Below are 27,757 nucleotides of genomic sequence, written 5' to 3' on the forward strand. Positions count from 1 at the left end.
CATGGCAGGGGGGTTGGAACTCAAGGATCTTTAAGGTCCCTTCCAACTCTAACCATTCTTGATTCTATGATTCTACAATTTAAGAGACTAATTCTTAAAAACACAAGAGCTATGATTTAAAAAGCACTGTAAAAAGATGCTATGATAATTTTAACTTTATCCCTAAACGTAACAAATTAACATAAAAGCAGGCACTCCTTCCCGCAGCACTACGTAACTGCTGCCTGCATTAGCCGTGCTGAAGTAGACAGGAAAAGACAGTGCTTTGAAAACAGCCCCCCATCTAACCACCGCAAACTTCTTCGCGTCAAGCTCTATACGTCTCATATGGCGACAGAAAAGCAATTTATTTAGTAAAACCAGTAGAGTATTAGCCTGTACCACTAAAATATGACACTAAGTACTACTACGTGCCCTTCAGGCATTTTCAGTTGGGCAGGGGAAAGGGGAAGCGAACAGATAAAAGCTCTTGATGCAGTCTATCCGCTCCAGACTGGGGAATCAAAACAGGTTATCACACCTTGATAACCTCCCTGTGTCAGATCAGAGCATGAAATAAGCCTGGCGATAGGGCTGCTGAAATCTGTTGTTTGGATTCATTGGGTCGAGTCAAGCCTGATGAGAGCGTAATCAAAAAATACAAGTACCTACCTAGTTTCCTACCTAAGAGAAGGAAAGACAAATGAAAGTCTGCTCTGCGAACGCAGCCCCTCGCAGAGGAATAAACACATATTTATTACAAAGGAACTATACCGAATCAGGACACCATCCTTTTCAGCCAGATTAGATACGCCGTGTGTTTTCTCTGCCGCGAGTAAGGCAGTAGCACTGTTGCAGGGCCTCCACTACAGTTTCCTTAAGTGAACGACTTTTACAAGCCTATCGACAAGCTACGTGTTCTCCGTGTACCTTTTCTCCAGGTCGAATGCTGCCACATTTCAGGAGATTGATGTCGGCCTTGCAGTCATCCATGAAGCCGCAGATCAACCGGTAATCGCTGAAGATAATGGCTGTCATTTTAGTGATGTACTGGTGGCACTGGTATTCGGTGATGTTGCCTCTGTGATCCACCAAACATGACACCAAGAAGCCTTTACCGACTGGTTCATCTGCACACTCTTTGATCTGTTTTAAATAAAAAAAATATAAGTACAGTGGCTGCAACTACTGAATTTAACCTTTTTTTTACTTTTTTTAAAAAAAAAGTATACTCAAAACTTGCATCTGTAGCTTCAAAACGTGCTGGCAAAGAAACCCTCTAGGCTCTAGTCTGATTTTCAGTGAGTCAGAATACTTGAGATTATTTCAGAAATGAGAAATACCTCATGTGTGCCAGTATCTGAAGAAAGCAAACGCAGCGACCTTGAGGATTATAAACCCTCTTGCCCAATAATCATCTTTCATCATAATAATACTGAACTCCCGCAATCAAGTGGATTTGTAGGAAAAATGCTAGTTTGACAAACCTTTATTTAGAAAGCCGAGCGTATTACAGCATCGCTAAATCATACTTGGACCCCCATTAGCCACCTGACCTCATACAATATACCATTTTGGCTAGAAGCGAGACTGATTCAAAAGGCAACACAATATTTATTGAACTGTTTATAACCTGCTGGAAGCTAAAATTACTATAAAGGAAAATCCTCATCAAATTCATTTTTATCAGGCTCTTATAAAAGCTGATCGTTGGTACTAAACCATTTTACCCAGTGGTCTAAAAAAAATAAAAAAATAAAAAAAATAAAAATCACAGCTAACAGAAGGTGAAAGCTGTGCAGGGATGGGAGAAGCAGTGTACGCCAGCAGGCAGGTCCCCAGGATAAATCCGGCCCGCGCTGCACGGGGAAGCAGACAGTGAGGCCACAAACGCCACCTTTGGAAGTAAAAGACAGTTTTGACAGTGGAAGTGAAAAACCCGGTTGCTTACCAGTTCAGGATGCTCCCCAGGGAATACTGTGATAGCAGCAGAGCGATGCCGTGCTCCAAGGGGTACCAAGATTATACAGGCTCTTTTTTAGCCCCAGGAAGCCCCAGCTGAAATACCTGCCTGGTTCCGGTGCCCCCAGTTCAGGAACATGCCGAAAACCACAGTCGCAGTGACACAGAAAGCATGATTGACAGCCAGACACTAACGCCCAGTAGGGACAGTTTTTCAAGCAATAGATACGTGGGCTGAGGGGATTACATCAAAGATTTGTTCCCGGACACATCCTGGGCTCATCAATCTCAAGGGAGATCCCCGGCAATCAATAATCCAGGCGGGTTCAGATACCAAGCAGGGGAACAGGCTGGGAACCATCTTACCAGTTCTCAAATAAGTTGGAATCTTTATACCGGAAATTTTAAAATATGGAGAGAGATCTCTAGAAAGATATATTCTAATTCAAATCAGAATTAACTTGGGGCATGCTGCGACAGACTCATACGGGTCAGACTAGATGAGTAAAACAGACCTCTCTCTGCCTCGGCTTACAAGGCTTTTACTTTCTACATAACAAATAAAACACACAATATTTTAAACACCATTATTTGAAGGCAGACATAGGCCGGTAGAACATTTTGTATTTAATCTAGATACCTATTAGAGAAACACAGTTACTAAGGTCAACGTCATTGTTATAGATAAGGCATAAAACAGCTTTTGAAGTGAAAACACGTGAAAGGGAGAGTTGAGCAAGCCTTCTCTGAGAAAGCTGCCTCGTGGGTTTGGCCCCGTTTCAGCCCACGTGCCGCCAGCCAAACCAGCACACAACGGCCACACATTTGGTTTTGGAAGAGCCTGGCTTTGGGAACAGCCCCAGAGCCAGTGAACTGCATAAAAGACCGAGCGATCACATTATTGTCCGGCCGCTTCTGAAGCGAACACCACTCTCTGGTAGCCAGGTATAATTCCAGATTAAAGCTATTGCCAGAACTTATAAAAATCACAACAGCTGAGGAAAACGTTGAAATTTAAATCTGTGTTTAGCTGATAAAATTAAAGGTGCACTTTTCAGAATATACCCAGTTGGGGCAGTCACCAATTCCCACATGACTTCTAGTAGAAGTTACTCTTCCAGTTGTATTTTCTTCTTGATACAAAGCAATACTTAAAATCAGAGTTCGTTCACCCAGCAAGAAAACATCTATCTGTTAATGGCAATTAAAGAAAAATATTAATAATCTAATACTATACATAAGCGGTATATGCCCACTATATATCTTAGAGTGTTGTAGAAATACCTTTAAAAATTAGCAGGATGGTTATGCACCTGCCTCAATATTAAATATCAGAAGATCAAACACATGAGATTATTGTTCCTTATCCAACTTTTTTTTTTTTTTAAGTTAAAACCACTCACCAAATGGCAAAAAAAAACCCATCAGCGGTTCGTGTCATCCTTCACCACAACTGTAAGATGGTTATATACATTCTATATTCTCTTCCCACTGCTTAAAGACATCATATCGCAGATTTAGAGGGCATGGTTTACAACCATGCCAGGCTGGCACTGTATAACAGTGGTAATTAAAGAGACTGTTAGAAGAGCATTTTCAAGAATGCCTTAGTTGTAAAAATTCCGCAGCAGCCATATGACATAAACCAGAAAAACACGATCTTTCCCCTATGACTGCAAAGAAGCAGAATTCAACAGATTTGGCAGTGTTTGCTTCTGGGAGATACCAAACTCCAAAGCCAAGGTAACCCTTTGAAGCTGTTCTCCTTCCGCTGCTTAATCTTCTAGTCTTCTTGAATTAAGTGTTTTCTTCATCTTGCCTTATATTAAATGATGGTTTCCCACGAACGCTATTCTTACCAGGCCATGAAGAAAAAGCAATCCATTACCCCTCAACTACACAATTCATTCCCAAACTTTTGGAGCCAGGCTGCTGTTGACACCCTCAGCTTCTCAAATCTTTGTGTGTTACTCTCAAATGAAAATTTTCTAAAGAATGGGGAACCACATAGGCAATTCCATCAAAACGTGAGGACTTGGGGGAACTACCGCTCCTGTCAAACCTGCTCTGAGCGCTGACATATTCCTCGTGTTTAATAAACAAGGCTGCACCACTGAAAGCTACACCTATGGAAAATCAGCTGCCAACACGAGATGGGGTTGGAGAGACAACCTGCTATTTGTGCAGCTGATTGTCTTTCAGGAAACCTTACTTGAAAAGCCACAAAGGGGCCATCATCTAGAGCAAACCTTTTTGGTTTTTGTTTTTTTGTTTGTTTGGTTGGTTTGTTTTTTTTAAAAAAAACAAAACAAAACAAACAAACAAAAAAAAAACAAAAAAAAAACAAACAAGTTTATGGGTAGGTGAAGTTATTCTGGTGATATACAAATGATGCTTTTCAGAGCATGTTTTAATGACTGAATTAAGCCAGAAGAAGTTCCTAACAGAGAGTCCTCTGAGTAATTAAACTTTAAGCCTTGAAACAAACTAAGAAAAAAGTTGATTAGTTATTTGATATCTCTGTGCTTATCCTCTCTGCTTGCAAGGCACAATCCAAAACCAGCCTCATGCTGAATTGAGTGGAAGCCCTGCTACACACACCCACACTGCTACAATTGCCCAACCCTTGATAAAGAGAGGACAAAACCAATCCACAAGAGATTTCTGACAAAAAGTCAGGGAAAAGCTGATGGGTTGTTAGATTATCACTTCTCTCCCCCACCCCTTTGCCTGGCACCACCAAGGTAACTGTCTTTTTCCACAAGGAGATTGAATTAATGACGTCCAGTAATTTGGCATGTGAGACTAGAGCTTCCCCATCCCGAAACATTACTTGCACACTAATTCACTATCACAAAGCAGTGAAACCCCCTGAAAGTGCCACAACAGCAGCCGTGCCTGTCTCCTGGCTTACCTCTGCAATGGTGGACTTGCAGACTTCTCTGGCCACGGATTCAAACTTCGGATCCGTAGTCAGGTTCAGCTTGTAGTTCCACAAGAGCTACAGAGAGAGCATTTGTAGAAAGGGGGTTTAAGAGCTTCCCATGGAGAATGACAAATATTTTGCTTCAGAAAAGAAAGAAACACCACTTATTCCCACTCTGTATCATCATCCTTCTACAGTGCAACATTCAAGGCAAAGTCTCCTTGACAACAACTTTGTCCCTTCATTTCTGCAACGCTTTTCTCACAAATTCAGACTGTTAAAAATCTCTCCATAAGGTCACGAGCTGACTCATTAAAAGGAAATATGACATTGTCTTCATTAGTTATAACCAAAAGGAGAAAACAATGAAAGCTTTAACATGCTACCCGCTGTGTAATTAGCAATGGTTTTAGCCCACCACACCTTTCTGTGCCACGGCTCGTCCGCCTGATGCAAATATTAACAAAAAATGAAGTCCTCAAGATGAGCAGATTTCGTGCTGAAAAGCAAACAAAAGCCTAGCAGAAAAGAAAGGAGGACAATGCAGCTGATCCCTTACTCGCTTCCTTCCAGTCACACTCTTCAGATATATACACATCTCAGATGTCCTCCATTAAAGTAAAAATACAGGATAAAATAGCAAAACCTCAGCAAATTAATAGCTGAGATGTTGCCCTAAAAAAGCTCCATTAGCTCATCTGTTCTTCTCTAGGAGCTTAAGTTGCATTTAAACATTTTTCATTAATGTAAAGATTAAATAGTTTTACAGATTAATTTCAAATACTCTGCCTTTGTGACAAAATCAAATTAATATAAAAAAAGACAGTTTTGGTTGAACTTTATTTTGAAATTTCAATTGTACACAAAACACTAAGAAAACACAAAATCATGCACAAGGAAAGCAGTTTTACATCATGTCCACCTCGTATCACGGAGCTGTGAAAAGTTCAAAGAAGGAGATGATGGGACCCTAGTGCATTTCAGAGGGAATAAGATGTTGAAAATATAAAGGTTTAATAGAAAAAAGTGAATAAACAGAGAACCTGTCCTCACAGGGGGCTGCAGACCTCTCCCAGCCAGGATAGGAAGGACAAGAATGAGGCCCAAGACCATAGGAATACACCTCTGCACATGTAAATCTCAAAATTTGAGTCTCACAATGAGATGTTCTGCAAAGGAATCTTCCCATGGACAGAAGGAAGGTTAAACTTGCAGCTTAAACCCCCCAATTTTAGTGCTAGGGAATATTTTCCCAGGAGATGAACAGTTCTATTACCAAAGACCACACAGAGAGGCAAAGATGACATTTGGACATGAGTCACCCCCTCTGCGGTCCAGCTTTTCATCACTCCCCTTTAATTTCTGCCTGGCAAGATGAGACTTTGCCCACACTTCCTATTCCTGAATGGCTTCTAGAATCACAGCTGCCTTCTGGCAGAAACGCCGTCATTTAATCCAGCAGAGGAAAGGGCCAACTTTCATTTCTAGAAGTCTCAATTTCTTCTTCATTCAGGTAATTTCTGTTGGCTTACTCAAACGTCAGGTAGATATGTTTTAATACTGAAGTTTTCTCCTTTTCAAAAAAAAGACTTAAACAGAAACATGATGTGCCCTTCATCTGATCCAGCCTTGCACAACAGAGAATTACAGCTGCCACGAAGTCTGGCAGCGCAGTGCTAAAGGTTAATTTATAAACACGGTTGGAAATTACTAGTTGTACAGCACGGCTGGGTTTCATTTCCGGAATGTATCTTCCAATAATAAACCAAAATACAGCTTCTCAAGCATCTGAAACCAAGACCGTCATTGAGGCAGGCACTTTTCTGTGTCCAGGGCTGACCAAACAATTAAGGATCTTGATATGGTGTATTCTAACAGAATGCAAATGAGAGAAGCCAAAGGAAATGTAATACCAACCTTAGCTCTGATGATTTTATATATATATATATTTTTTTTTTAGAGTCTCGGGATTTGAAGAGTCAGCTCAACAGCCTGAAAACTGGCTAACAGTTTGCTCACTGTTAAACACAGCGCTGCGAGGAAATCTGTTCTAAAACCAGCCAAGTGGTTCAAACTGCCTCTAAATATCACACCCCCCACAGCATTTTCCAAGCAAGCCTAAGAATTTAGCAGCTGTGAAAGCACTACAGAAGGCTCTAACAGCTGAAATTAAGAGTTTAAATTCAGTGCTGCTCACATCATTCCCAAAAGGAGCACATCATGTTACTCCCAGCAACTCACGGGAACCACCCCCCAGCTATAAAATAGGAAAGACGTCTGCGATCCTCCTCTGACACAGAAGTACAGTTTATAAAGCTCTCAGATGTGTCCCACTCTGAAGTCTTCAGTAAGACCGTAATAGCGGTTATACTGGGTTAAAGAAGTTGCCTTGTGCCCTTCCTCCACAGGCCAGCACAGCAACCCAAATGTGTCCGGATTAACGCCTTCTGCAAACTACCTACGGTTGAGAAGTTATTTAAGGTGCACACACCACAGTTAGAGACTGAACAAAACAAAGCAACACTTACGTGATTGCAGTCTGAGGAGATTTCGTTATCTGGCTGAAAAGAGAAAAAAAAAAAAAAAAAAAGAGTGTCAGTTCACTACTGATGGGATGCATTTCACAAACACAAGAGTCAAAACTTGGAGAATCTAAGAAACCGTCAACTCATTTTCATCGTAAGACACAGTTTGACACAAGCAATAGGAAATTTTAAAACCTGCATGGTACGAGCGATGATATCCAAGTACCAAGAAGATTGAAATAACAGGTACTTTAGACACAACGCTGTCTGAACTCAGCATAAGAGTAGCAGCATTTATGTAGACACCGTAAAAACATAACTAATGTGCTTGTGTTTGGCCCAACTGCCCAAACTAAGGCAGCAAAAAAGCATCTGTGGGAAAACAAAGATGCGGCAGTAGAAGTTTTAAAGAAAAATAACTTTTATGAATTCAACTGAAACGGAAAGGTAGGACTCGCTTCCCTCCCCAGATGGAAGTGTTTCTATTCCCTGTTTGAGAAGCAACGTCTTTTCTTCCAGCTGTAGATGAAGGGGCCGGTCCAAAGCTGTCCCAAGACTTACACCTTCAATCACCAGAAACTGGTAACATCCAATATTCGTACATCATATCACAAAATCACAGAATGATATGGGGTTGGAAGGGACCCCTGGAGATCATCTAGTCCAACCCCCCTGCCAGAGCAGGTCCAGCCACAGCAGGTCCACCCAGAGCAGGTCCCACAGAAACGTGTCCAGGTGGGTTTGGAATGTCTCCAGAGAAGGAGACTCCACCACCTCCCTGGGCAGCATGTTCCAGGGCTCTGCCACCCTCAAAGTGAAGAAGTTCCTCCTCATCTTTAGGTGGAACTTTTTACATTCAAGTTTGTGCCCATTTCCTCTTGTCCTGTCCCTGGGCACCGCTGAAAAAAAGACTGGCCCCATCCTCCTGACACCCTCCCTTTAAGTATTTATAAGCATTGATCAGATCCCCCCTCAGCCTTCTCTTCTCCAAACTAAAGAGACCCAGGTCCCTCAGCCTCTCCTCATAAGGGAGATGCTCCAGGCCTCAGTCGCTATATTCTTTATTTTATAGTAAGGAAGGTACTGCTATGTCCTCACAACAACCCAACCGCCGAGCGCTAATACGCAGCCTCCACCCGAGCAGCAAGTATTTTGGGGAGAAACACCCACACTCCCCATGGAGCCGCTCTGGAGACAACTCTGGCTGCAAACCATCCCGTCCCTCCTTCCGGCGCAAGCAGCTCTCACAACGGAGAACTCCTGGAAGAAAAAGTTAATTGTACAGATCCGTATCTCATCCCCCCAGCAAAACCGGACAAAAATCACCCACCCATCGTACCCGTAGGAAAAAAAAAATAAAATAAATCTACCCTGACTCGCAAAGTCTCTGCCTCCACTGACATTGAAGATGCCAGAAACGCTCAAAGAGCCACAGATACTCGAAACCACTCAAAGCTTCAACACACCATCGACGCTAACACGTTAGACCTCAAATATTTGACATAAGTAGCATTTCATCAGTTCTGGAGAAAAAAAAAAAAAAGTTTCTCAGCGAACGCGTTTGGTGCCACACGACGTGTTACGCCAACGCTTGCGCCACTGCAACTTTGGAGAGCAGGAACGCAGGTTTACAGGGGAAAAAAAAAAATAGAGAGAGCATGGGAAACGTTTCCAAGTCCTTAATTATAGCCATTATTAACTAAAGCACTTTTATTTTGTATAGCAGGAAGTGGCAGAAATGACCTCTCCCACTTAGAAACATAAAACCCAAGATGGTACCTGAAGGATCGCAGTAATTAATTGCCGTTTGGTCAGACTGCCACCATCTAAACCCAGACCTCCCAAAGTCATCATAAATTTGAAAATTAGGATATCAACTTTTTTTTTTTTTTTTTAAAAAAAAGGCAGCAGATGCCCGCTCGTTACCCTCAGACTGCAGAACTGATTCTCACACCTGAAAACTAAGACAACATCCAAATTACACTATTTTAAAGCGGCCTCTAAGACTGACACTACCATGACTTAAAAGGCGGTTTTTCATTAGCTTTCTGCACCCGTCCTGATCGTTCAGCACCAGACAGAGGTTTTAAACTGAGTTAATTTCAAAAGCTGAGAGTCAGAACGCCCTCCACTGAAGTTGCTGCCTCAGTCTTTGAGTCAAGGATAGCTTCTTTATCAAAATATATAGGTTAGCGCTGTAATTCCCCTCCAGAGGACAGGACTTACCAACCCCCCTGCAAGCAGAATTATTTCCAAAGGCCAGAAAGCACTCTCCCAAAACCCTTCTCTTGGTTGCTTCGGTAACCTTTGCTTCAGATCCACCAAAGATTAAAGCTCCGTTTTTCTGGAAAGATGAGCCCAAGGAGATAACAGACCGGTTCTCACCGACTCAGGAAGCTCAAACAAGCTTTTCTGGAAACCCACAACACTCAAATACTGCCCATTGAAATACCTGCCTTCCCCAGGCTCTGCAGCAAGCCTCAGCGCTGAGAAATCAAGCCTTATTTTTCTGAGAAGAGTAATGGAAGTTAAATGGGACGTTACCTAAGCTTTAGTACTGCATACATTCACAGTTCAGTACTTAAACATGCGAAAGAATATGATCTAGCTGATAAAATTTTGCATGTGGAACAAGATGACCACCTGCTAAGCCAAAAGCTGTGATCCTTCTTCCCTTTAAAGTGTAAGAGAGGTGGTTTCAGTGGCAATGCTGACCGGATTGTCCCCATTTAAGTGAAGCAAAAGGAGAAAAAGAATCCTTTTTATCTTGTGTCTGAAGGGCTGAGTTTGAGAAAGGAGAAGAAAAATCCCCCCAGCACAACCCGCACCGGTTCTGCCTTTCTAAGGCGGCAGCCTGTGGCCCTCCATCCGCTACATCCACCCAAGAAACCTTCCAAACCAGAGCAGTTTCAGAACAATATCCTTGTGTAGTAAGAGTTGGGGAAAAAAAGTTAAGTTTCAAATTACCACTAAGAGAAGCTGAGAAGCAAGAAAAGCTGCATTGGGTTATTCCCACACGGTGAGTGTGAGGAGCAGCGATGCTCAGAGACCCCCTGGGGCAGGGGGCCCAGCCCAGCACCGTTCCACCCATTAGTGAAGGAGGAGGACATCTTACATCTCCTAATTGAAGGATTAAAAACAGACTTTACCCAAAGTACATGTGCCTCCGGGCTCACAGAAGCTTTCTGCTGTTTAGCTGCTTTGGTGGGAATATATTGCCTCCCTTTGCAGTTCTCTAAAAAGCTTTCCGAACTCCTTCACGCGCTAACACTCACATTCCAGAGTCTGAGCACCACTTCCTACCTCCCAGGAAAAGCGGAGTTTAGCACAAGCACCAGCTATGAGAAAACCTGAACAGAAAAAGCACTTCCTTCCATTCAACCACATACAACAGGCACAAATCATACCACTTTAGTATTGTGAGCTCTGCAGAGGAAATCCAAAGGTTTGCGTGAAGTCGTGTCACCACCAGACTATGAGATCGTCAACACCGTTGTGTTTAAAAGTGCCTTTTCTCATCCACCAGATCTCAACTCGCTGAAACAGGCCGCGACAGCTATCCCTTTCCAAATCTCTCTGCTTCGCAGCAGTATAAAACTAGGGCAAAACTATACAGCAAATAAACAACCCACCACCACCACCCAGGCTCAAGGCGGCACAAGGCATCGGTGTTTTAGCTTCTGAAATGGACCACCATCATGCAGGTTCCCAGCAATACTAGCTGTAGCCGTATCACGAACCAGTGCCAGCACCACCATCGAGCGAAGAGCACACTGCTGGGGGTGCAATTACTGTCACCCCCACAGCTTGAGGCTGAGCCCCTTTCAGCTGTGTATACAAAACAGACTTGGTGTTATTTCAGCACATCCTAAAAAAAATTTAAAAAAAATAAAATTCACACACCATTGGATTTTGAAAAGCAAGGTAAGAATCCTAATCAACCACCGTGGACAAAACTCAAGGTCTTGGGAGAACTCTGTGCAGAGATTATTTTAATCACCAGCAGCTGCTTGACCTTCCTTTCCTTTGCTCCCTTGCAAATGTCATACAAATAGAGGAGTCTGAAGTCAACCACACAAATGCCTTTATTCCCAGATTTTAATCCCCCCTTAGAGCAGAGCAGGGGATGACAGCAGACACTTCCACTATTCTTTTAAGGCAAGAGTAGCTGCACACTTGTTGAAAAGTAAGGACCTAACTACGGATAATCAGACATTGAAGACAACAGACTTCGGACACGCTCAAGCAAAAACCACCAAGAACCAGCATAGAGCAAACCAGCAAAATAAAAAGGCAACTGGCCGATGGATGGGAGGAACCCGGTAGATGTTATCTCCCTACAACCAGGAACAGACTGCAAAGAGATATAACAGATATAAAGATAAATTAAGAAAGGATGTTAATTAAAGCGGCTACCTTCCCATGAAAGAGAAGGTAGGCAGAATTTCCCCAGATTATTGCACTGTCACACGTACGATATATTACGGTGCACATGGGTATGCAGGACAGGCAGCCCTGGGTTCCCTGCCACAGCAGTGAAGTTTTCCACTCTGACCTAAACCCATTTATCACTAATACCTGTAGAGAAAGAGTAGAGCAGGCCTGCAGATCCAGGAGCTTCTAACGAGGCCATCAAGCTGATAAAGGGCAAATTGATTCTTAGCTGTGTCTTCCACAGGTAAAGGCAAGTCTCTTCACACCGAACACACGCAGCTGGGACAGCAACTCAAAATTAAGTGTGTGAATCCACAGGTATCCAGCTAGAACCACACCACCAGAAAACAGCAGAGGCTAGATGCAAGGTCAAAGAGAGATCTGGAGGAGCCACCCTCCTGCAAACCCGACCCCCTCCCAAGGCAACCACCAGAAATGATTCCACAGAAGAACGTGTGGAAACAAGAACAGGTACAGTAGCCTAGGCAAGAAGCAAACACAGCTTTTGTAAAAGGAGAAAAACCACCCATGACACAGCCAGCCATGCTTCAAACCTACTGAAACATCCCGGAGTTCTGTGCCAACAAGCATATGGCTACAGTAAACCGTCTTCACACATCCTGCTATCCTGAAGGAGTCATGTGTGATAAAAAAAAAAAAAAAAAAAAGAAGTTAAAACCAGTGATAATTTAAGTTCCAAACACAGGAGAAGACTTCGTAATTTAATTACACGTTTAGTGAACAATAAAAGTTAAACTTGTTAAACTGAGCTTGAAATATTCTCTAATGCCAGTGAACTGTTAGTACTAAAAACAAACCCAGTGTTGTCATGTCAGCAAAAAAACCCTCTACGCTCATCATTCATGCTTTAAAAAAAGCCAGTTTGAAGCACGGTACTGTGCGTATATATCAGTTACCAAGCTCCTAGCTTCCACGTGCTTTGCTTATTTTACACAAATAATTTTTTCCCTCACTTACAAGCAGAGCGCCAAAGTCTGCAATGCTGCAAATCATTTGACCAAATAATTTAATTCCACATCCCTTAGGCGCTCCTAGTTTACGCAACTTAATAATACACGTTATACACAAACACCTAACAACCACCTCCAAAACAGACACAGAACTTTGCATTTGAAAGTCAAATTATCAGAATCAGCAGCAATTTCTTTAGCCACCACCCCCCACACACACACACACACACAAAGCTCAAGTAGCAAATCATCCCAAACACCAAATTCTGCAACTGTGGTTTTCACAAGTTTTGGATTCCACAAACTTTTCCGCCTATGCCAACATTTTATATCCTCCATGGGTATGACACCATTAAGACAAGTTTGCTCATTCAGAAAAGATATCACAAAGCAAAATAAAAAAAAAAAAAAAAAAAGCCAAACCCACAACTCAGCACAAAATGTTGTGTGTCCTTCTGGCCCAGCAGCCAAGGAGAAAGGAGCCAAGGATGAAGCTCGTCCACTCCCGCTTTGAGGATCCAGTGTGTTCAGTATCTGCTTCAAACAACACGAAAGTTCAGCAAGTCTGACCCTCTCCTACGCAGCTTTGATAAGAAGTCAATAGAATGTTAGTAATTGTCATGTTTTGCTTGTTTCACATTTGCTTGACACTAAAAAAAAAAAAAGTCTTCAGCAGGCTGCATGCCCTTCCTCCGCAAGCGGAGATCCCTCCCTGGGCAAATACTGTAGGAAACAAACAACAGAAAATGCTCAAGTTTTAGTTCTGACGCATTGAAAGCGACCACAGATGATGGTGCAAATAACAGAAACACCCCAATTCCACTGACTTAAACAAATCAAACCTCTTGGTTGGTTATTTCTCAGCAGTAGATGCTGTGCAAAGCTCCGAGACGGGTGCTCGGAGCTGCTCCGTGCTGGAAGTGCCACGCTCCGTGTGAAACAGCCCCCTCACACAAGCTATTCCTGTCCCTGCCGCTTTGTCCCTCAAGCCCTTTCAAGCCCTTAAACCCTCTTAGCAGGGCCCTTTCTCATTTCAGCGCCAATCCAGGCATCACAGCATGTTCTAACACTCCGCACAATCAAAGCAAACTCATCCCAGATATTTGTTTGTTCTTCCCTCAGTCCCCTCCCTTCCTCCTCCTGGAGGTTTTCTCCAGCCAGTCCCGATGCCTTGTGGATCAAGACAGACCCTGAAAATATGTGTTTGCCACAGGAGTTTGGCAGCCCTGCTACCAGGGATGATGTTTCCCATAACACTCCTCCACAACAGAGCTCTGCCACTAAGCACAGCATCGACACCGAGCTGCAGATCCAGCCAGGAGGCTTCAGGATTTGCTCCTGGAAAGCACTCTCACAATTCTGGCAAAAAAACCCCCAACAACCCGTTTAAGAGACCGAAAGGCAAGCAAGGATGCTGGTAGTGTCACAAAAAGAGGAGGAAAGGAGAGGTAGAGCTGTTAGAAGGAGCAGAGGGGAACCACAGAAGACTGCTTAACCTACCTGATATCCCACTGACCAAGGTCTTCCTCACCCCTACCTCTGGCTCCAGCTCAGCGCGGACTCCAAAACTCAGCAAACAACAGAAAAGCTCTTCACTGGTTTAGAGTTTTCTGCCAGAATGGTACAAATGAGCTTATGGAGGAGTCCCACCAGCACCAGTCAGATTACTGGGGAAGCACAGTGGCATCTCCACCTGCAGCAGCAGCCAGCCCATACGTTTATTTAAGTTATGCTGAGACAACCTACCTCTGGAACTACCTTCCTGGACGACTCTGCTTTAACCCCAGCCATCCCAGAGTAGCTAAGAGTATTCCAGTAGAGAGGCAAAAATCGACAGCATGGGGTTCAGCTGTGCTGCACAGTGTCTGCTGGGGGATCCAGAAGAGAAATAAGAGAAGAACAGAGGCCTCACCAAGTCATTCCAGTGCAACAGCTAGTGAAAAAGCTCTTATTAAATACAGAATCATAGAGTTGCTTAGGCTGGAAGAGCCCTTTCAGATCATTGAATCCAACCATCAAACACGATGATGTTAGTCATCTCTTAGTAAGTCAAATTTCATCACTTAATTCTCAATACAGAGACTTCGCATCTTTTGACTGTACATACTCTAGAGAACTGCAGGCTGAGCTTGACAGAAAGCTTCCAAAAAGCCATAAAGAGTGTACAAGCAAGATACAGTTTCACACAAAATAAAAGGTTGTTGTACACGGCGTGGTAGAGCCCCTGTCTCACAAGACGAGCGTGTTGCCCTAAACGTACTCTGCTCCTCAGAGAGTAATGTTTTGGATGCATGTGGAGAAACTCGAGAAATCCTTTCTAAATTACCTTTGTACAGAAGCTAAGAAAAAAGCTCGTAGCCAGGAGAAGCGCAGCACTTAAGCGTAGGTTTCAGAGCGAACGCTGCTTACTCATCTCTCCACTCCCACAGCTTGACCAAGCGTGAGGCTGCAAAGCAAAGCATTCAAGCTCCGCCGTTCCCCGCTTCGTTAACGCTCCCCTCGCTCACGTGCGGGAGAGTATCGCTAATCATTACCAGGCTCCCCCGCCAAGGGCTGCAGCTTCATTCAGCATAAACAGAACAATGCTCTCAACACTCCACCGGCCAATATTCATATTGTTATTCAATGGGTGGTCTCACGGCTCCGGTTTTCCACGCTGAGAGCCATACGCCGCTCCCAAAGATCCCTCCCCAGCAGCGTTTTCCTCCCGCACATGTGTCACATCCATCACGGTGCCCGTCCCCACCAAGGAGCAATAAGCATCTCGTGCCCGTCATTCAGTGGCACGAGTCGCGCTGCTTTAATCCTGGTGATTTACATTCACACATTCCACCTCCGAACCAAAATAAGATGAGCATCCAAACAGGTGGGAAGCAGACTCGGTTATTTTTAACTCCCGCCAGCTATTCTACTTAGAGGCAATGAAAATCAAATACCTCAAAGAAGTCGCTCCAGCCTTAACCACAAACCACAAGGAGAACAATTTGATTTTGAAGTCTTCCTTCCTTCCTTCCTCCCTCCCTCCAGGACAGTGGCAAGAGCCCTACTCTTCTACCCCACCCAACCCCCCCAGTTTTTTGAGACGAAATACACCCAAGAGTTACCTCCAGCTGTCAGGATGTCAGACCAGAGCAACGGAGGCACAATTACATTTAACGTCAATACTTCCAAAAAGTGCTGGACATGGAATCACAGAATGGTTCGGGTTGGAAGGGACCTTAAAGCCCATCCAGTGCCACCCCCTGCCCTGGGCAGGGACACCTCCCACCAGACCAGCTTGCTCCAAGCCCCCTCCAACCTGGCCTTGAACCCCTCCAGGGATGGGGCAGCCACAGCTTCTCTGGGCAACCTGGGTCAGGGTCTGTCCCAGTTTGTCACCACCCCCAGAGTAAAATACACATACACATGGGGGAAAAAAAAAAAAAAAAAAAAAAAAAAAAAAGAGGCCTGCAAAAAGTTCTTGCACACAACCCAGCACTAGTCCCTCGCTGTTACAAGAAAAGGACTATATTACTTTTCCACATGGCTTACACCTCCTGAATTCCCACCCGACACTCAGCATTTCTTCTGCTACCATGCAATGCCAAAGCAGGGGCAGGATGTACCAAGGGACCCCCCCAAGCAGCTCTGTAGTGTTATTACCCTGCAAGAGATTTCCTGAAAGCACAAAGCCTGCTGGACCTCGGCTGTCAGTCCTGCTGCCTTCCTGAGAGATTCAGTGCAACGGGGAAGTCTCCCTCAAAAGGGGGAGCAGCCTTAGCCCAGGCAGCGTTCAGCCACTTCTAACAGCTGGATATGAAATAAAACACTGGGATTTGCTTCAGAAGATCCGCAGGGCCCCCAACTCATCACTCCTTTCTTCCCCGCAGTAAAAGGCAGGTGAAGAACGAGAGCCCTGAGCCGGGCAACTCCCCGCTGTTAAAATAAACCATCTCAGTTCTTCTCACGCTTCAGCACTAACCATAACCACCGCTTTTATCATCCCCTGTACGTTATCAGTTTTATCACAGTACTATTCAAAACATGAAAAATACCTACCACAAGCGCTCAACGATCACAGCCCAGCCACCACCCTCTCCTTCTTCATTACACCACTCACAAGCTCACTGAAAAAGCTGTGGGTACCACACAGATGCCAGGAAAACCCAACGGAGACCCGAGGCTCCCCAATGCAACGGTGACAGCAATTAAAACGCTGTTAGGACAGGTTCCAACATGAGTTCATTACATCAAACAACCCAGGAGCTGAGTTGTGCTGTGCACAAGCTCTTGACTTGACACCAACTCTCTCAATTATCAACAATCCTGGTCAACAGGAGAGGTACCGGATGACTGGAGGGTGGCCAATGTGATGCCCATCTACAAGAAGGGCTGGAAGGAGGATCCAGGGAACTATAGGCCTGTCAGTCTGACCTCGGTACCGGGAAAGATCATGGAGAGGATCATCTTGAGTGAGCTCTCACGGCAAGTGCAGGGCAGCCGAAAGATCAGGGCCAGCCAGCATGGATTTATGAAAGGGAGGTCCTGCTTAACCAACCTGATCTCTTTCTATGACCATGTGACCCGCTTTCTCGATGCGGGGAAGGCTGTGGATGTTGTCTACCTGGACTTTGGTAAGGCCTTTGACACCGTCCCCCACAGCGTTCTCCTGGAGAAGCTGGCGAATCATGGCATAGACAAGTGTACTCTTCACTGGGTAAAAACCGGATGCATGGCCGTGCCCAGAGAGTTGTGGTTAATGGGGTGAAATCCAGTTGGCGGCCGGTCACCAGTGGCGTCCCTCAGGGCTCAGTTTTGGGGCCAGTCTTGTTTAATATCTTTATCGATGATCTGGATGAGGGGATTGAGTGCACCCTCAGAAAGCTTGCAGATGACACCAAACTAGGTGGGAGCGTTGATCTGCTTGAGGATTGGAAGGCTCTACAGAGGGACCTGGACAGGTTGGATCAATGGGCCAAGGCCAACGGGATGAGGTTTAATAAGGCCAAGTGCTGGGTCCTGCATTTTGGTCACAACAACCCCAGGCAACGCTACAGGCTTGGGGAAGAGTGGCTGGAAAGCTGCCCAGCAGAAAAGGACCTGGGGGTGTTAGTGGACAGCCGGCTTAACATGAGCCAGCAGTGTGCCCAGGTGGCCAAGAAGGCCAACGGCATCCTGGCCTGTGTCAGGAACAGCATGGCCAGCAGGAGTAGGGCAGTGATGGTGCCTCTGGACTGGGCACTGGTGAGGCCTCACCTCGAGGGCTGTGTTCAGTTCTGGGCCCCTCACTACAGGAAGGACATTGAGCTGCTGGAGCGTGTCCAGAGGAGAGCCACCAAGCTGGTGAGGGGTCTGGAGAACAAGTCATACGAGGAGAGGCTGAGGGAACTGGGCATGTTTAGTTTGGAGAAGAGGAGGCTGAGGGGAGACCTCATTGCCCTCTACAACTCCCTGAAAGGAGGGTGTAGAGAGGTGGGTGTTGGCCTCTTCTCCCAAGGGAATAATGGCAGGACCAGAGGAGATGGTCTGAAGTTGGGGCAGGGGAGGTTTAGATTAGATATCAGGAAGAATTACTTTACTGAGAGGGTGGTCAGGCACTGGAACAGCCTGCCCCAGGAGGTGGTGGAGTCGCCATTCCTGGAGGTATTTAAGAAACATGTAGAGGTGGCACTTCAGGGCATGCTCTAGTGCCCGAGATTGTTGGGTTGTGTTTGTGGGTGGGTGTTTTGTGGTTGTCGTTTTTGAGGGGGTTTTTTTTGTGGTTGGACTCGATAATCTCAAAGGTCCCTTCCAACCATAAAGATTCTGTGATTCTGTGACAAGTCTGACAGCAGTCTGGATTTTAAAGTATTTTAAGAGATCAGCCTATGTCAGAAAAAAGCTGGACTGGCTGTGTTACTCATTCTCCAATTCTCCCAAAGAAACTTCTCCGTTGAAAACTTTCAAAATAGCACATCCCGTTACACTCGAGAGGCAAAAGTCACAGGGAGAGGCCATCATAAATTCAGTTAAGGAACAGCGCTGCCTTTGCACACCGTGGGAATACGTGCAAATAAGCACAAAGTGTTAATGCGCATTAAGCTCCACAGCACAGCCCACCACGGCAGCTTCCAAGCGGTATCGCTCTGTGACAGGGAATTAGGACACCGCCTCGGCCGGCCAGGACTTCTCCAGCCCGGTATGAGCTTTATTTTGCTGGATTCTCACCATCACCCTATGAACTCAAGTGGGAAAAGGCTGAAGGCTATTTTTAGGGAGCCCTAGAAACAGCTCAGTGCCCTGCTTCCATTCCCAGTCCCTCCCACAGGGGAAGGGCGGCCTGCGAGATGCTTGTCCAAAATAACCCCTGCTCCCTACGCTGCCCCGCGCTTCACAAGGCAGTTTTGAGCTGTGCTTCCTACATAAATATCAACAACCTACCACCAATTTTATGTCCTTTATAAAAAACGAGAAGGAACTCAACAGTAAGTTTCATATCTCTCTGTAAGGTGGCTGGGTAGGGCATCCATCCTGTTACAGTTCTCCTCAGAAATATGAGTTATAGCTAAACACAGTCTGGTCCAGCCAAAACACACCGGTCAGGATAAGCCAAAAGAAGCTTCAGTCAGGAAGAGGTACCCACCACCAGCCTCTCTGACCAAGAAAAAGTGAAGAAATTAAAGAGAGCACAAGCAGCCAGGAGTCAAGCCCTCTCTCCTCGCACGCGGAGAACCAAAACCACCACCCAAGTCCGTCGGACAGATGGCACCATCAACGACGAGTCTGAGCAAGACACACCAAATTCAAACTGCACGGGGATGCTGGCGAAATCACATCACGGGACTGCCGCGTGACAGGGGACCCGCGGTAGGCGCTTCTGCTCTCGAAACCATTGACACGCAGCCCGGGAAGGCCCCGACAGGCTGCCACGGCAAACCTTTCCTTTCCTCCTCCGGGAACTCATCACCGACCCACCACAAACGAGCAGAGAAAATGGGTTCTCAATTACAACCACGTTCACTTCGATACCTTGAAGCTGAGGCGCTGAACAAAAAAAAAAAAAGAAGAATCATTTTTTCTAATCATTAGGAAGAAAAAAAATAAAAATCACTTATTCTCAGGTCTCAAAGGTCATAACAACCAGGAAAGCCAGGCCGATGTATTAACAATTTTCCCATGTAAAACAACTGTTCTGATCCAGTATTTAAGTTGAATACTTCAGTTCTACTTTAACAATACTCATTTTCTACATTTTAATTAAGTTTCCATTTCTTTCCAAAAGCAGCTTGATGCATGGAAATGTAATTCGGTAGATAATGTCTTGCCATTTTTAAACATTATTAAAAAAAGATAGAAACATTAAGATGCAAGCATTTAAATAATTACAGATCATATCAATTTAGTCAGGAAACATACCACGCTTAGCAATAAAAGCTAAAATTAGCTGCAAAATAATATCACCAGACTAGAAAGCTCTAGAAAAATTACTAGAGTGTTCAAGCAAGACTGAAATTATTCAAATCTAAGCTTCTTGCTTATTTAAATCAATCTGCCTGGGAGCCACACAAATTGTTGTGGTAAATTGATTTCCCCAGCGCCTGGTTCTCCTTTTGTAAGCGCCACGACAAGAAAAAGGAAAAGACCAGAAAGACCAGATGAAAACAGCTGATTCACAACATCGTCAGGCAATTCTGCATTCAGATTATACATCACAACGTTAAACCAAGTCAGAACCGTCTGGGCAAGCGAAGGCAGCCGGGCAGGGTGAGTCACGGCGGAGCTGCGAGGCGCAGACCTCGGCACCAGCATCAGAAGAAAAATGGCATTTCTGATTTTTTTTTTTTTTTTCTCGGAGACAGCATGACTAATGCACTTTATTTTACCTTCCTGCCTCATCCCTGCTACCCTTCAGCAACGCACACCTAGATTTCGCACACGCAAGTGTAAGAAACAGATTTTCAGCAAAGCTACAGCGTTAACGCTTTTACTGCCGTGGAAAATATAGTAGCACTTCACTCCTGCTTGGCCAAAAGGTAGAGCATGCCATTCGAAAGGAGTCTTCTTGAAAAGCACGGCATACTCGATTAAATAAATGTTTAAAGTATTTATCTAAAGAAACACACTGGTATAAATGGCAGCTTGTTTTTAAGCTTGACGTGATAAAAAATAAAATAAGAATTCAGCATCACACAGCAGTTTCCAAGACTTACCCTTGGCTACGAGCTAACCCTTGGGTCCTCAGCGAGAAAAGCCCTTTGAGCTTTTCTTCAGGACCAGGTTTTTGCGCGCACGGGATAAAAGTCATTGTGTCTGTTCCTGTCTCACAGGGGAGCTGTATTTCATATGAAAAGAGTTATCCAGAAACATTTACTATATACATCTGCACCAATAAGGAAATGAGTCACCAACCCACTGCCAGGCCCGATTCCCAGCACACAGCGCTCTGGCTATTTAGGAATCTGTGTACAAAATACAGGGGGAAAGGCAGATCCAAGCCACAAGGCATTTTAAGGGACTGGGTATAAAACAAATTAATTTAAATGCCTTTTTTTTTTTTCCTCCTTTGCTTGGGTATAATTTCTTCAAAAGCACAGGACCAGCACGGTATCGTACACAGCCGCAGAACTTTTCACCTGGATGAATCATGTTGTTTTCTTTATGTAACTGGAAGAAAAGCAAACCCTGATGTTTATTTTAACCCTGGATAAAATCGCTTGGATTTTGTTCAACAGAAAAATCAGCATGAATAAGTCTTTACAGTCCCTCCTAAGGCAAGGCTTCCATGGGATTAGTAACAAACTACCAAATAGAAATTCTGCTTGCCTTCAGAACATGCAAACAAAAGCCCTGTTACAGAACCAAACCAAGCACCTTTCACCAGTTCAAAACTGATTAAAAGATTAAAACAAAGAAAACTGTACATACGTCTTCTTATTTAAGCTCTGCACTTCCTTGGGAGGTTATATACGGGTTTAAATTAACCCTCCTCCCGGGAGAAGCCCGGGGCACCGAGCTTCAGCGGGCTTCTCCGGAGGCACTGGTCTTCTCTGCCTTAGAAGCTTGGCTTTTAATGCATTTTGTGTTTTTGAGAGCTCCCTTCCAAAGAGCACTAGTTTTTCAGCTTGAACTGCTCAGCTCAATAGCTATATAGAGCCGTTAAGCCAAGCATTTTGCTTGAAAATTCTGACCGTAATGGTAGTTCAGAGGATTTAAAATGATACCATGGTAAGCAGCCAGATCAGTAACAGTTTCCCTTAAGCCACACGAAGAAATTCTAGCTGACTAGTTTCGCACAGATGAACAACTTTAAAAAAGGAGAAAAAAAAAAGTCATGTTTGATGCTGGATTTTAAAAGTGAGCTTGAAGAGCTTTCTGGAAAGCAACGTTAGTAGAAAGATGTCTTACTGGTATGCAGGAGAGCCAGACACCTGCCCGCAAATCCTTCCAATTACTGTTTCCATAACTCCTACTTAAAAAGCTATGAATAAAGACAAGCTGCAATTAAAAAGACTGAACACACCTACAGCTTCTCTGCTAATAATGACAGGAGAAAATAACGGGGGAGGGAGGGAGCAGAGCAGTAAGGTAGTCACCACTGCTGCAGACAGCTGAGTACCAACACCACCATCACTGCTCAACAATCCTCACCTGTCAAAATAGGGGAATTTAATCAACAATTCCACTGCTCTAGAAACGGCTGTTTATTCTGCCTCCTGATTCTTTCTGACAAACAGCAGAATCAATGACAAGGCTCGGGAACACAGACCGACAAGCCAGGCTGGAAGGGCTGCGGGCAAGTACACGGGCAGCGCTACACCTTCGTCTTCCTCTAACTCGAATTTTCAATTATACCTAAAAAGAAAACTTCAGAGTTTAAGTGTTTAGTAGGCAGTAACTGCCACTTGATAGAAGACACTTTATTCCAGCCTCCCGTCAATGGTGATGGTCTGTATATAGTTATGCACTATTAACTTATTTGAAGCTACGCGCTAAAGCAAGGTTTTCCTACCACCTGAAGCCCAGTTGTGGCTGAAAAAAAATAAAGATGAAGTTGTAAATCTCTGCAGGCACAGAAACGCCCAACAAACAATACCTAGTTTTCAGGACTACTTCCAGTTTGTTGATGGCAGAGCCCAGACAGTCCTCGCACAGAACCTGGGAACACGGGGAGATTGTTCTGTCCTGACCCCTGAGCAGAACAAATACATTTTCCCCCACAGATAACACTCGAGAATAGGACTTTTTAGAGTCTGAGCTGCTCTTATCCGAGTGGCACGGGTACACCATGTGGTTTGCACGTCCACAAGAAGGCAGTGGCACACTTCTGGGGGCACGCAGGGAAAAGCTGACAGCAGTACCCTCAGGTAAGCAGTTTTCCACCCAGAGCGAGCATTTAAATCCCTTGTAAGCAGATTTCTATCTGAATGATAAGAAAACAAATGTTGGGGTAATGCAGCTTTTGCAAAACCAAGGTGAGATCTGAATGCTTTCAGCACAGGTTAACACTGCAACCCTGGTAGGGGCACACGAAGAAAGAATACCTGGCACAGTAGTAACCACTGCTACCTCTTATGAGACACATAATACTTGATTTATTGTTTTTTGAAGTGAAAAGTAAGCCTCTACTCTGCCCTGGTGAAGTCCCATCTGGAGCACTGGGTCCAGTTCTGGGCTCCCCAGTTCAAGAAGGACAGGGAACTGCTGGAGAGGGGACAGCAGAGGGCTACAAAGATGATGAGGGGCCTGGAGCATCTCCCTTATGAGGAGAGGCTGAGGGACTTGGATCTTTTCAGTCTGGAGTAGAGAAGGCTGAGGGGGGATCTGATCAATGCCTACAAATACTTAAAGGGAGGGTGTCAAGAGGATGGGGCCAGTCTTTTTTTCAGTGGTGCCCAGGGACAAGAGAAAATGGGCACAAACTTGATTGTAAGAAGTTCCACCTAAAGATGAGGAGGAACTTCTTCACTTTGATGGTGGCAGAGCCCTGGAACAGGCTGCCCAGGGAGGTGGTGGAGTCTCCTTCTCTGGAGACATTCAAAACCCGCCTGGACACGTTCCTGTGGGACCTGCTCTGGGTGGACCTGCTCTGGCGGGGGGGTTGGACTAGATGATCTCCAGAGGTCCCTTCCAACCCCATGTGATTCTGTGATACACTGAAAGTGAGTACTCAAAGCTTCGGTGGTATCATTTGGGTAAGAGGCCAAATGTGACACAACAGGAGTTTGAGGCATCTAAAACACAAGAATAGATGAAGGAGGAACTCAAGAGGAAAATCTTCTCCAGCGACTACTCAGCATTCAGATGCAATCCTTAGGGGTTTTCCAACAGCCCCAATAAACAGAAAATTATTGCACAGGTTTCCATAAACTTCATTTGAACTCGGTGCCACAAGGAAGAGACAGGACTTAAACAGTGAAAGCAAGATCACAGAATCATAGAATAGTTTGGGTCAGAAGGGAACTTTAAAGGACATTTAAAGGTATTTTTTTGCGTGTATTGTTATCAGCTGCATTTTGAAAATGTGTAGCTCATGGCGAGTGCTAGGCTCGGCAGCAACACGAGTGGTTCCCTGCTCCTTGCCCAGACAATCACAGCAATATATTACCTCCCATCCTCACTGGCCTCCAGAACAAGAAGCAAGGACAGAAAAGCCTTCGAGCAAATTAAGAACTGCTATGTTCAGACAATTTTCCTTTAATCACAAGCCAGGCATTCCAAAAGCAACGTTGTCAGGCTTCCCGAAGCCCGCAAAATTGAATTTAGCAAATTTGGGTTTACATTTCTAACTATAACATAGCATCTCCCAGATCACCTGAGGCAACCAGATTAACCAGGATATTTTTATAATGGATAATCTAGCAAATTACCAAACTAGCCTTAACACTGAGGTCAAGAAGAGAAGATACTGTGGAGCAGCTTTAATTTTCATCTATTTCTGCACAAGAAACTTCATCCGGTTTAGCTCATCCTTTTTCCAAGACAAACCCTAAAACAATTAACTCCAAAATAAACCACTCATGAAGTATTACCCATAATTAAGGTGGTGTAACTGTACTGCAAAGAACCCCCACGTAGACAAGCCTATCATCCTCGCACCTCTCGAGCTGAAGGTGACATTTATTTCATAGCACTGACATTTATTTCACTGTCGCCTGCATTTAGCAGGGAATAACAGAAGGTTCACTGCCACGATGCACAGAGGGCAAGTGTCCATCTAACCCTCCTCAGCAATAAAGAGCTTTTCATTCTATCTGTATTACAAAGCAAAAGATTTTTGGTACTTTTTAGGTGTCCTGAAGTGAAATCTATCAGAACTCAGGAAGCAGGTGAATAGTTGGCGAGTTATAACATGCATCAGTTTACAGGGGAATCCCAAGAACTCCCAAATACCCTCCTCACTTCTCCTTAACAAATTCTATAGTGTTTTCTGCTAGTTTCTCGCTTTCCACTGGGCTGAAGCCTCTCACAACAGCCTCAAGGGTCAGTGCTGCTGGGGGAAGGATGACACACAAGTGTACGATTAACTTAGGTCAACGTGAGCTATCATGGACCTGCTCCTCAAACCAATCCCCAGGCCCAGCTCAATCAGGAAGGAGGCCAGAAGCTAGCAACAACAACAAAAAAAAATAATCTCTATATTCTCTTCTCTACAGGACCAGTGAGATTATCAATCTGAAGTCCTGGGAGCAGCTCTTACCATAAGAAGCCAAAGGAGGGCACAAACCTGTGAGGAAGTTATGCTCGCAGGCTGACAGAACAGCTTGGCTGACTCTCAAAAGAGTGATTTTTATAAATAAAAAAGTTCCCACTGTGCCAGAGCGGCTCCCAATTCTTCAGGCAAACTGAATGAGAAATGACAGTGAATTATAGTTTAATATCAGGAAATCTCAGGACTTATTCTGATCTCTTCACCATACTGCACACACCTTCCTGTGCTAGATGCACTATGTTTCTCTTACAAAAAGCACAGGCAAAAAAGCTAATTTGTTCTTTACCAGTTACGTTTGTCATTACACTTTAGAGCCCCAGACCTGCAAACCCAGCATTTTGCAGGCAACCACCGAGCTGATAAAGAGACGTGCAACAACCACAAGGGAGCTCCTACACCAAACCCAAAACTCAAACCACCGCAAGAAAGGCTGTTTCGCTCTGAGTAAGCTCCCAGGCTTGTTACCACAAGCAGATTCACACATTTCCAAGTAATTTAAGACATACAAGGCTTCTGCCCATCTGAACTTGCAAAGCTGCTTCTCAGAGTGCAAGCGATGTCACCCCGTTTCAGCGATGACGGTCCTACGTCCTCAAGTAACCGATTCCTACTGCGCAAGACAACAGTCTTCAGAAAACCCAGTTGTTCCGCTCATGCTTGCAATGCAAAACTGGGAAGAAAATGTATTATTAAAGCGTATTCTCTCCTCTCGTGCTTTCCAGTGAGCTTGGCTGATCCCAGCCTCCCCACTCTTAAAGAAGAGCCGAGCGAGGATAACCTGCTGAACACGGCAGCCGCAGCAGTGGGCGGATGAGAGCTCCGCGGCTACATAAATAAAAACTTGCTTCTGCAAAGCGAGACTAATTGTCACTTGTTTTTAGGGAAGGGGGAGGTGGGTGCAACACGATTTGTCCGATCTAAGGGGACAGACACTAACTCTGCTATTTTCAGCTCAGCAAGTTACCACAATTGCTCAGCTCGACTTTGGAACTGGAGGAAGAGGTTCTGTATGAAAGCACCAAACATCTGGAATAGCAGGTTTCCCTACACATCGCTTCAAAACCAGAGCAGACATTTGCACAAACTTGGCACTAACTTTGCTGACTTTTTGCAGTAAAATACCCACTAAAACACCCGGGTGGTTTCCCCACACACTTCTGGAAGATTTCCTCCTTCGGTGACTCTGCTGTGTAGCGGGAGACCTGATCGGAATAAGCGAAGTGTTACACAGGTGGGGCTCACCACTAGAAGCCAGCTCCTACTGCCCTTCAAAATAAGCAAATCAGAGTTAATCCATCAATTATTCGACCTGAAGACTTGATCCTTCTTCCTCATCTTCTATCTAAGGTTTCGGTTGTAGCAAGATTAGCAGAGTGAGGCTTTACACTGTAAAGACAGGAGAGCCAGGAGAGGTGTGCGGCGGTCGGGTTAATGCAAGGCATCGATTGGTAGGCGGTTTGCTGAAACGCTTTAATTCTTATAAGGCAGATTTACAGTCTCTTTCTGAAAAAAAAATAAAATAATGAAGTACAGTCCATGCAAGAACACTCCTGAATTTAAACTCATTCATGTTGGTTTTCCAGAAGTGTTTCTTTTTAATTAGGCTCATTAACAACCTCCATGCTAACGCGAGCTATAATTTTGTACAAAACTGATTTTGTTACTATACTCTCCCACTCTAGTTCGCACAATATTTCTGGCAAATTCACTTTCCAGCCCCCTTTGCCGGCGCAGTTTAGTGCTGTTTAGGACCGACCACACACTGACCACCATCTTCGCCAGAGCCAGCTCACAGGGGACCGACCGGGTGACAATGAGTTTCAGGTGGCAACGAGCTTTGAAAAGCCGAAGGAGCAGAGTACCTGACTCTCTCTGCAACCAAACCGTTTGGTTATCCACTCTTCCAACCAACTTACACAGCTAAAAGTCATTTTTCCTCCACTTTAAAACAGACCCAGTTCTGTTGACAGTTCGATGTTTCAACATAATTCTCTTACAAAGCTTAAGTCTTAGTTAGGTTTTGGAGAAGAAAAGGGCTTTTGAGCACTTACTCGCTTCATTTTTTCCATTTCAAATTTGCTCAGTGTGCACAAAAGATCTTTTTCTTAATTGCCAGCGGTAGAAACAAGCTGCAATCTGAAAATCAAGTGGGGGTTTATTGTACCTTATACAGTTTGTGCCAAAATGTGTTACTAAATCAGCTGTTACAATCATTGGTAATAGGGAATGTTGGCACAAAAAGGCTGAAGAGGAAAGATAAGATGTTTTGTGACATCAAAATAAGCAGATGCCT

At 44.6% G+C, this 27,757-nt stretch overlaps 1 protein-coding gene across 1 annotated transcript in view; it reads right to left on the reverse strand.

The window, feature by feature from the left end:
• GLG1 (golgi glycoprotein 1) overlaps window positions 1-27,757 on the reverse strand; it is a 90,065-nt gene that overhangs the window by 38,304 nt on the left and 24,004 nt on the right. The window contains exons 2-4 of the mRNA XM_074151372.1: window positions 7,396-7,428; window positions 4,856-4,942; window positions 910-1,125 (exon numbers count right to left, since the gene is read on the reverse strand). Of these exons, the coding sequence (XP_074007473.1) occupies window positions 910-1,125; window positions 4,856-4,942; window positions 7,396-7,428 (336 nt within the window). The remainder of the gene's footprint in view (window positions 1-909; window positions 1,126-4,855; window positions 4,943-7,395; window positions 7,429-27,757) is intronic.

Source organism: Numenius arquata, chromosome 8 (assembly GCF_964106895.1).
Source record: "Numenius arquata chromosome 8, bNumArq3.hap1.1, whole genome shotgun sequence".
In the NCBI taxonomy this organism is placed as follows: domain Eukaryota; kingdom Metazoa; phylum Chordata; class Aves; order Charadriiformes; family Scolopacidae; genus Numenius; species Numenius arquata.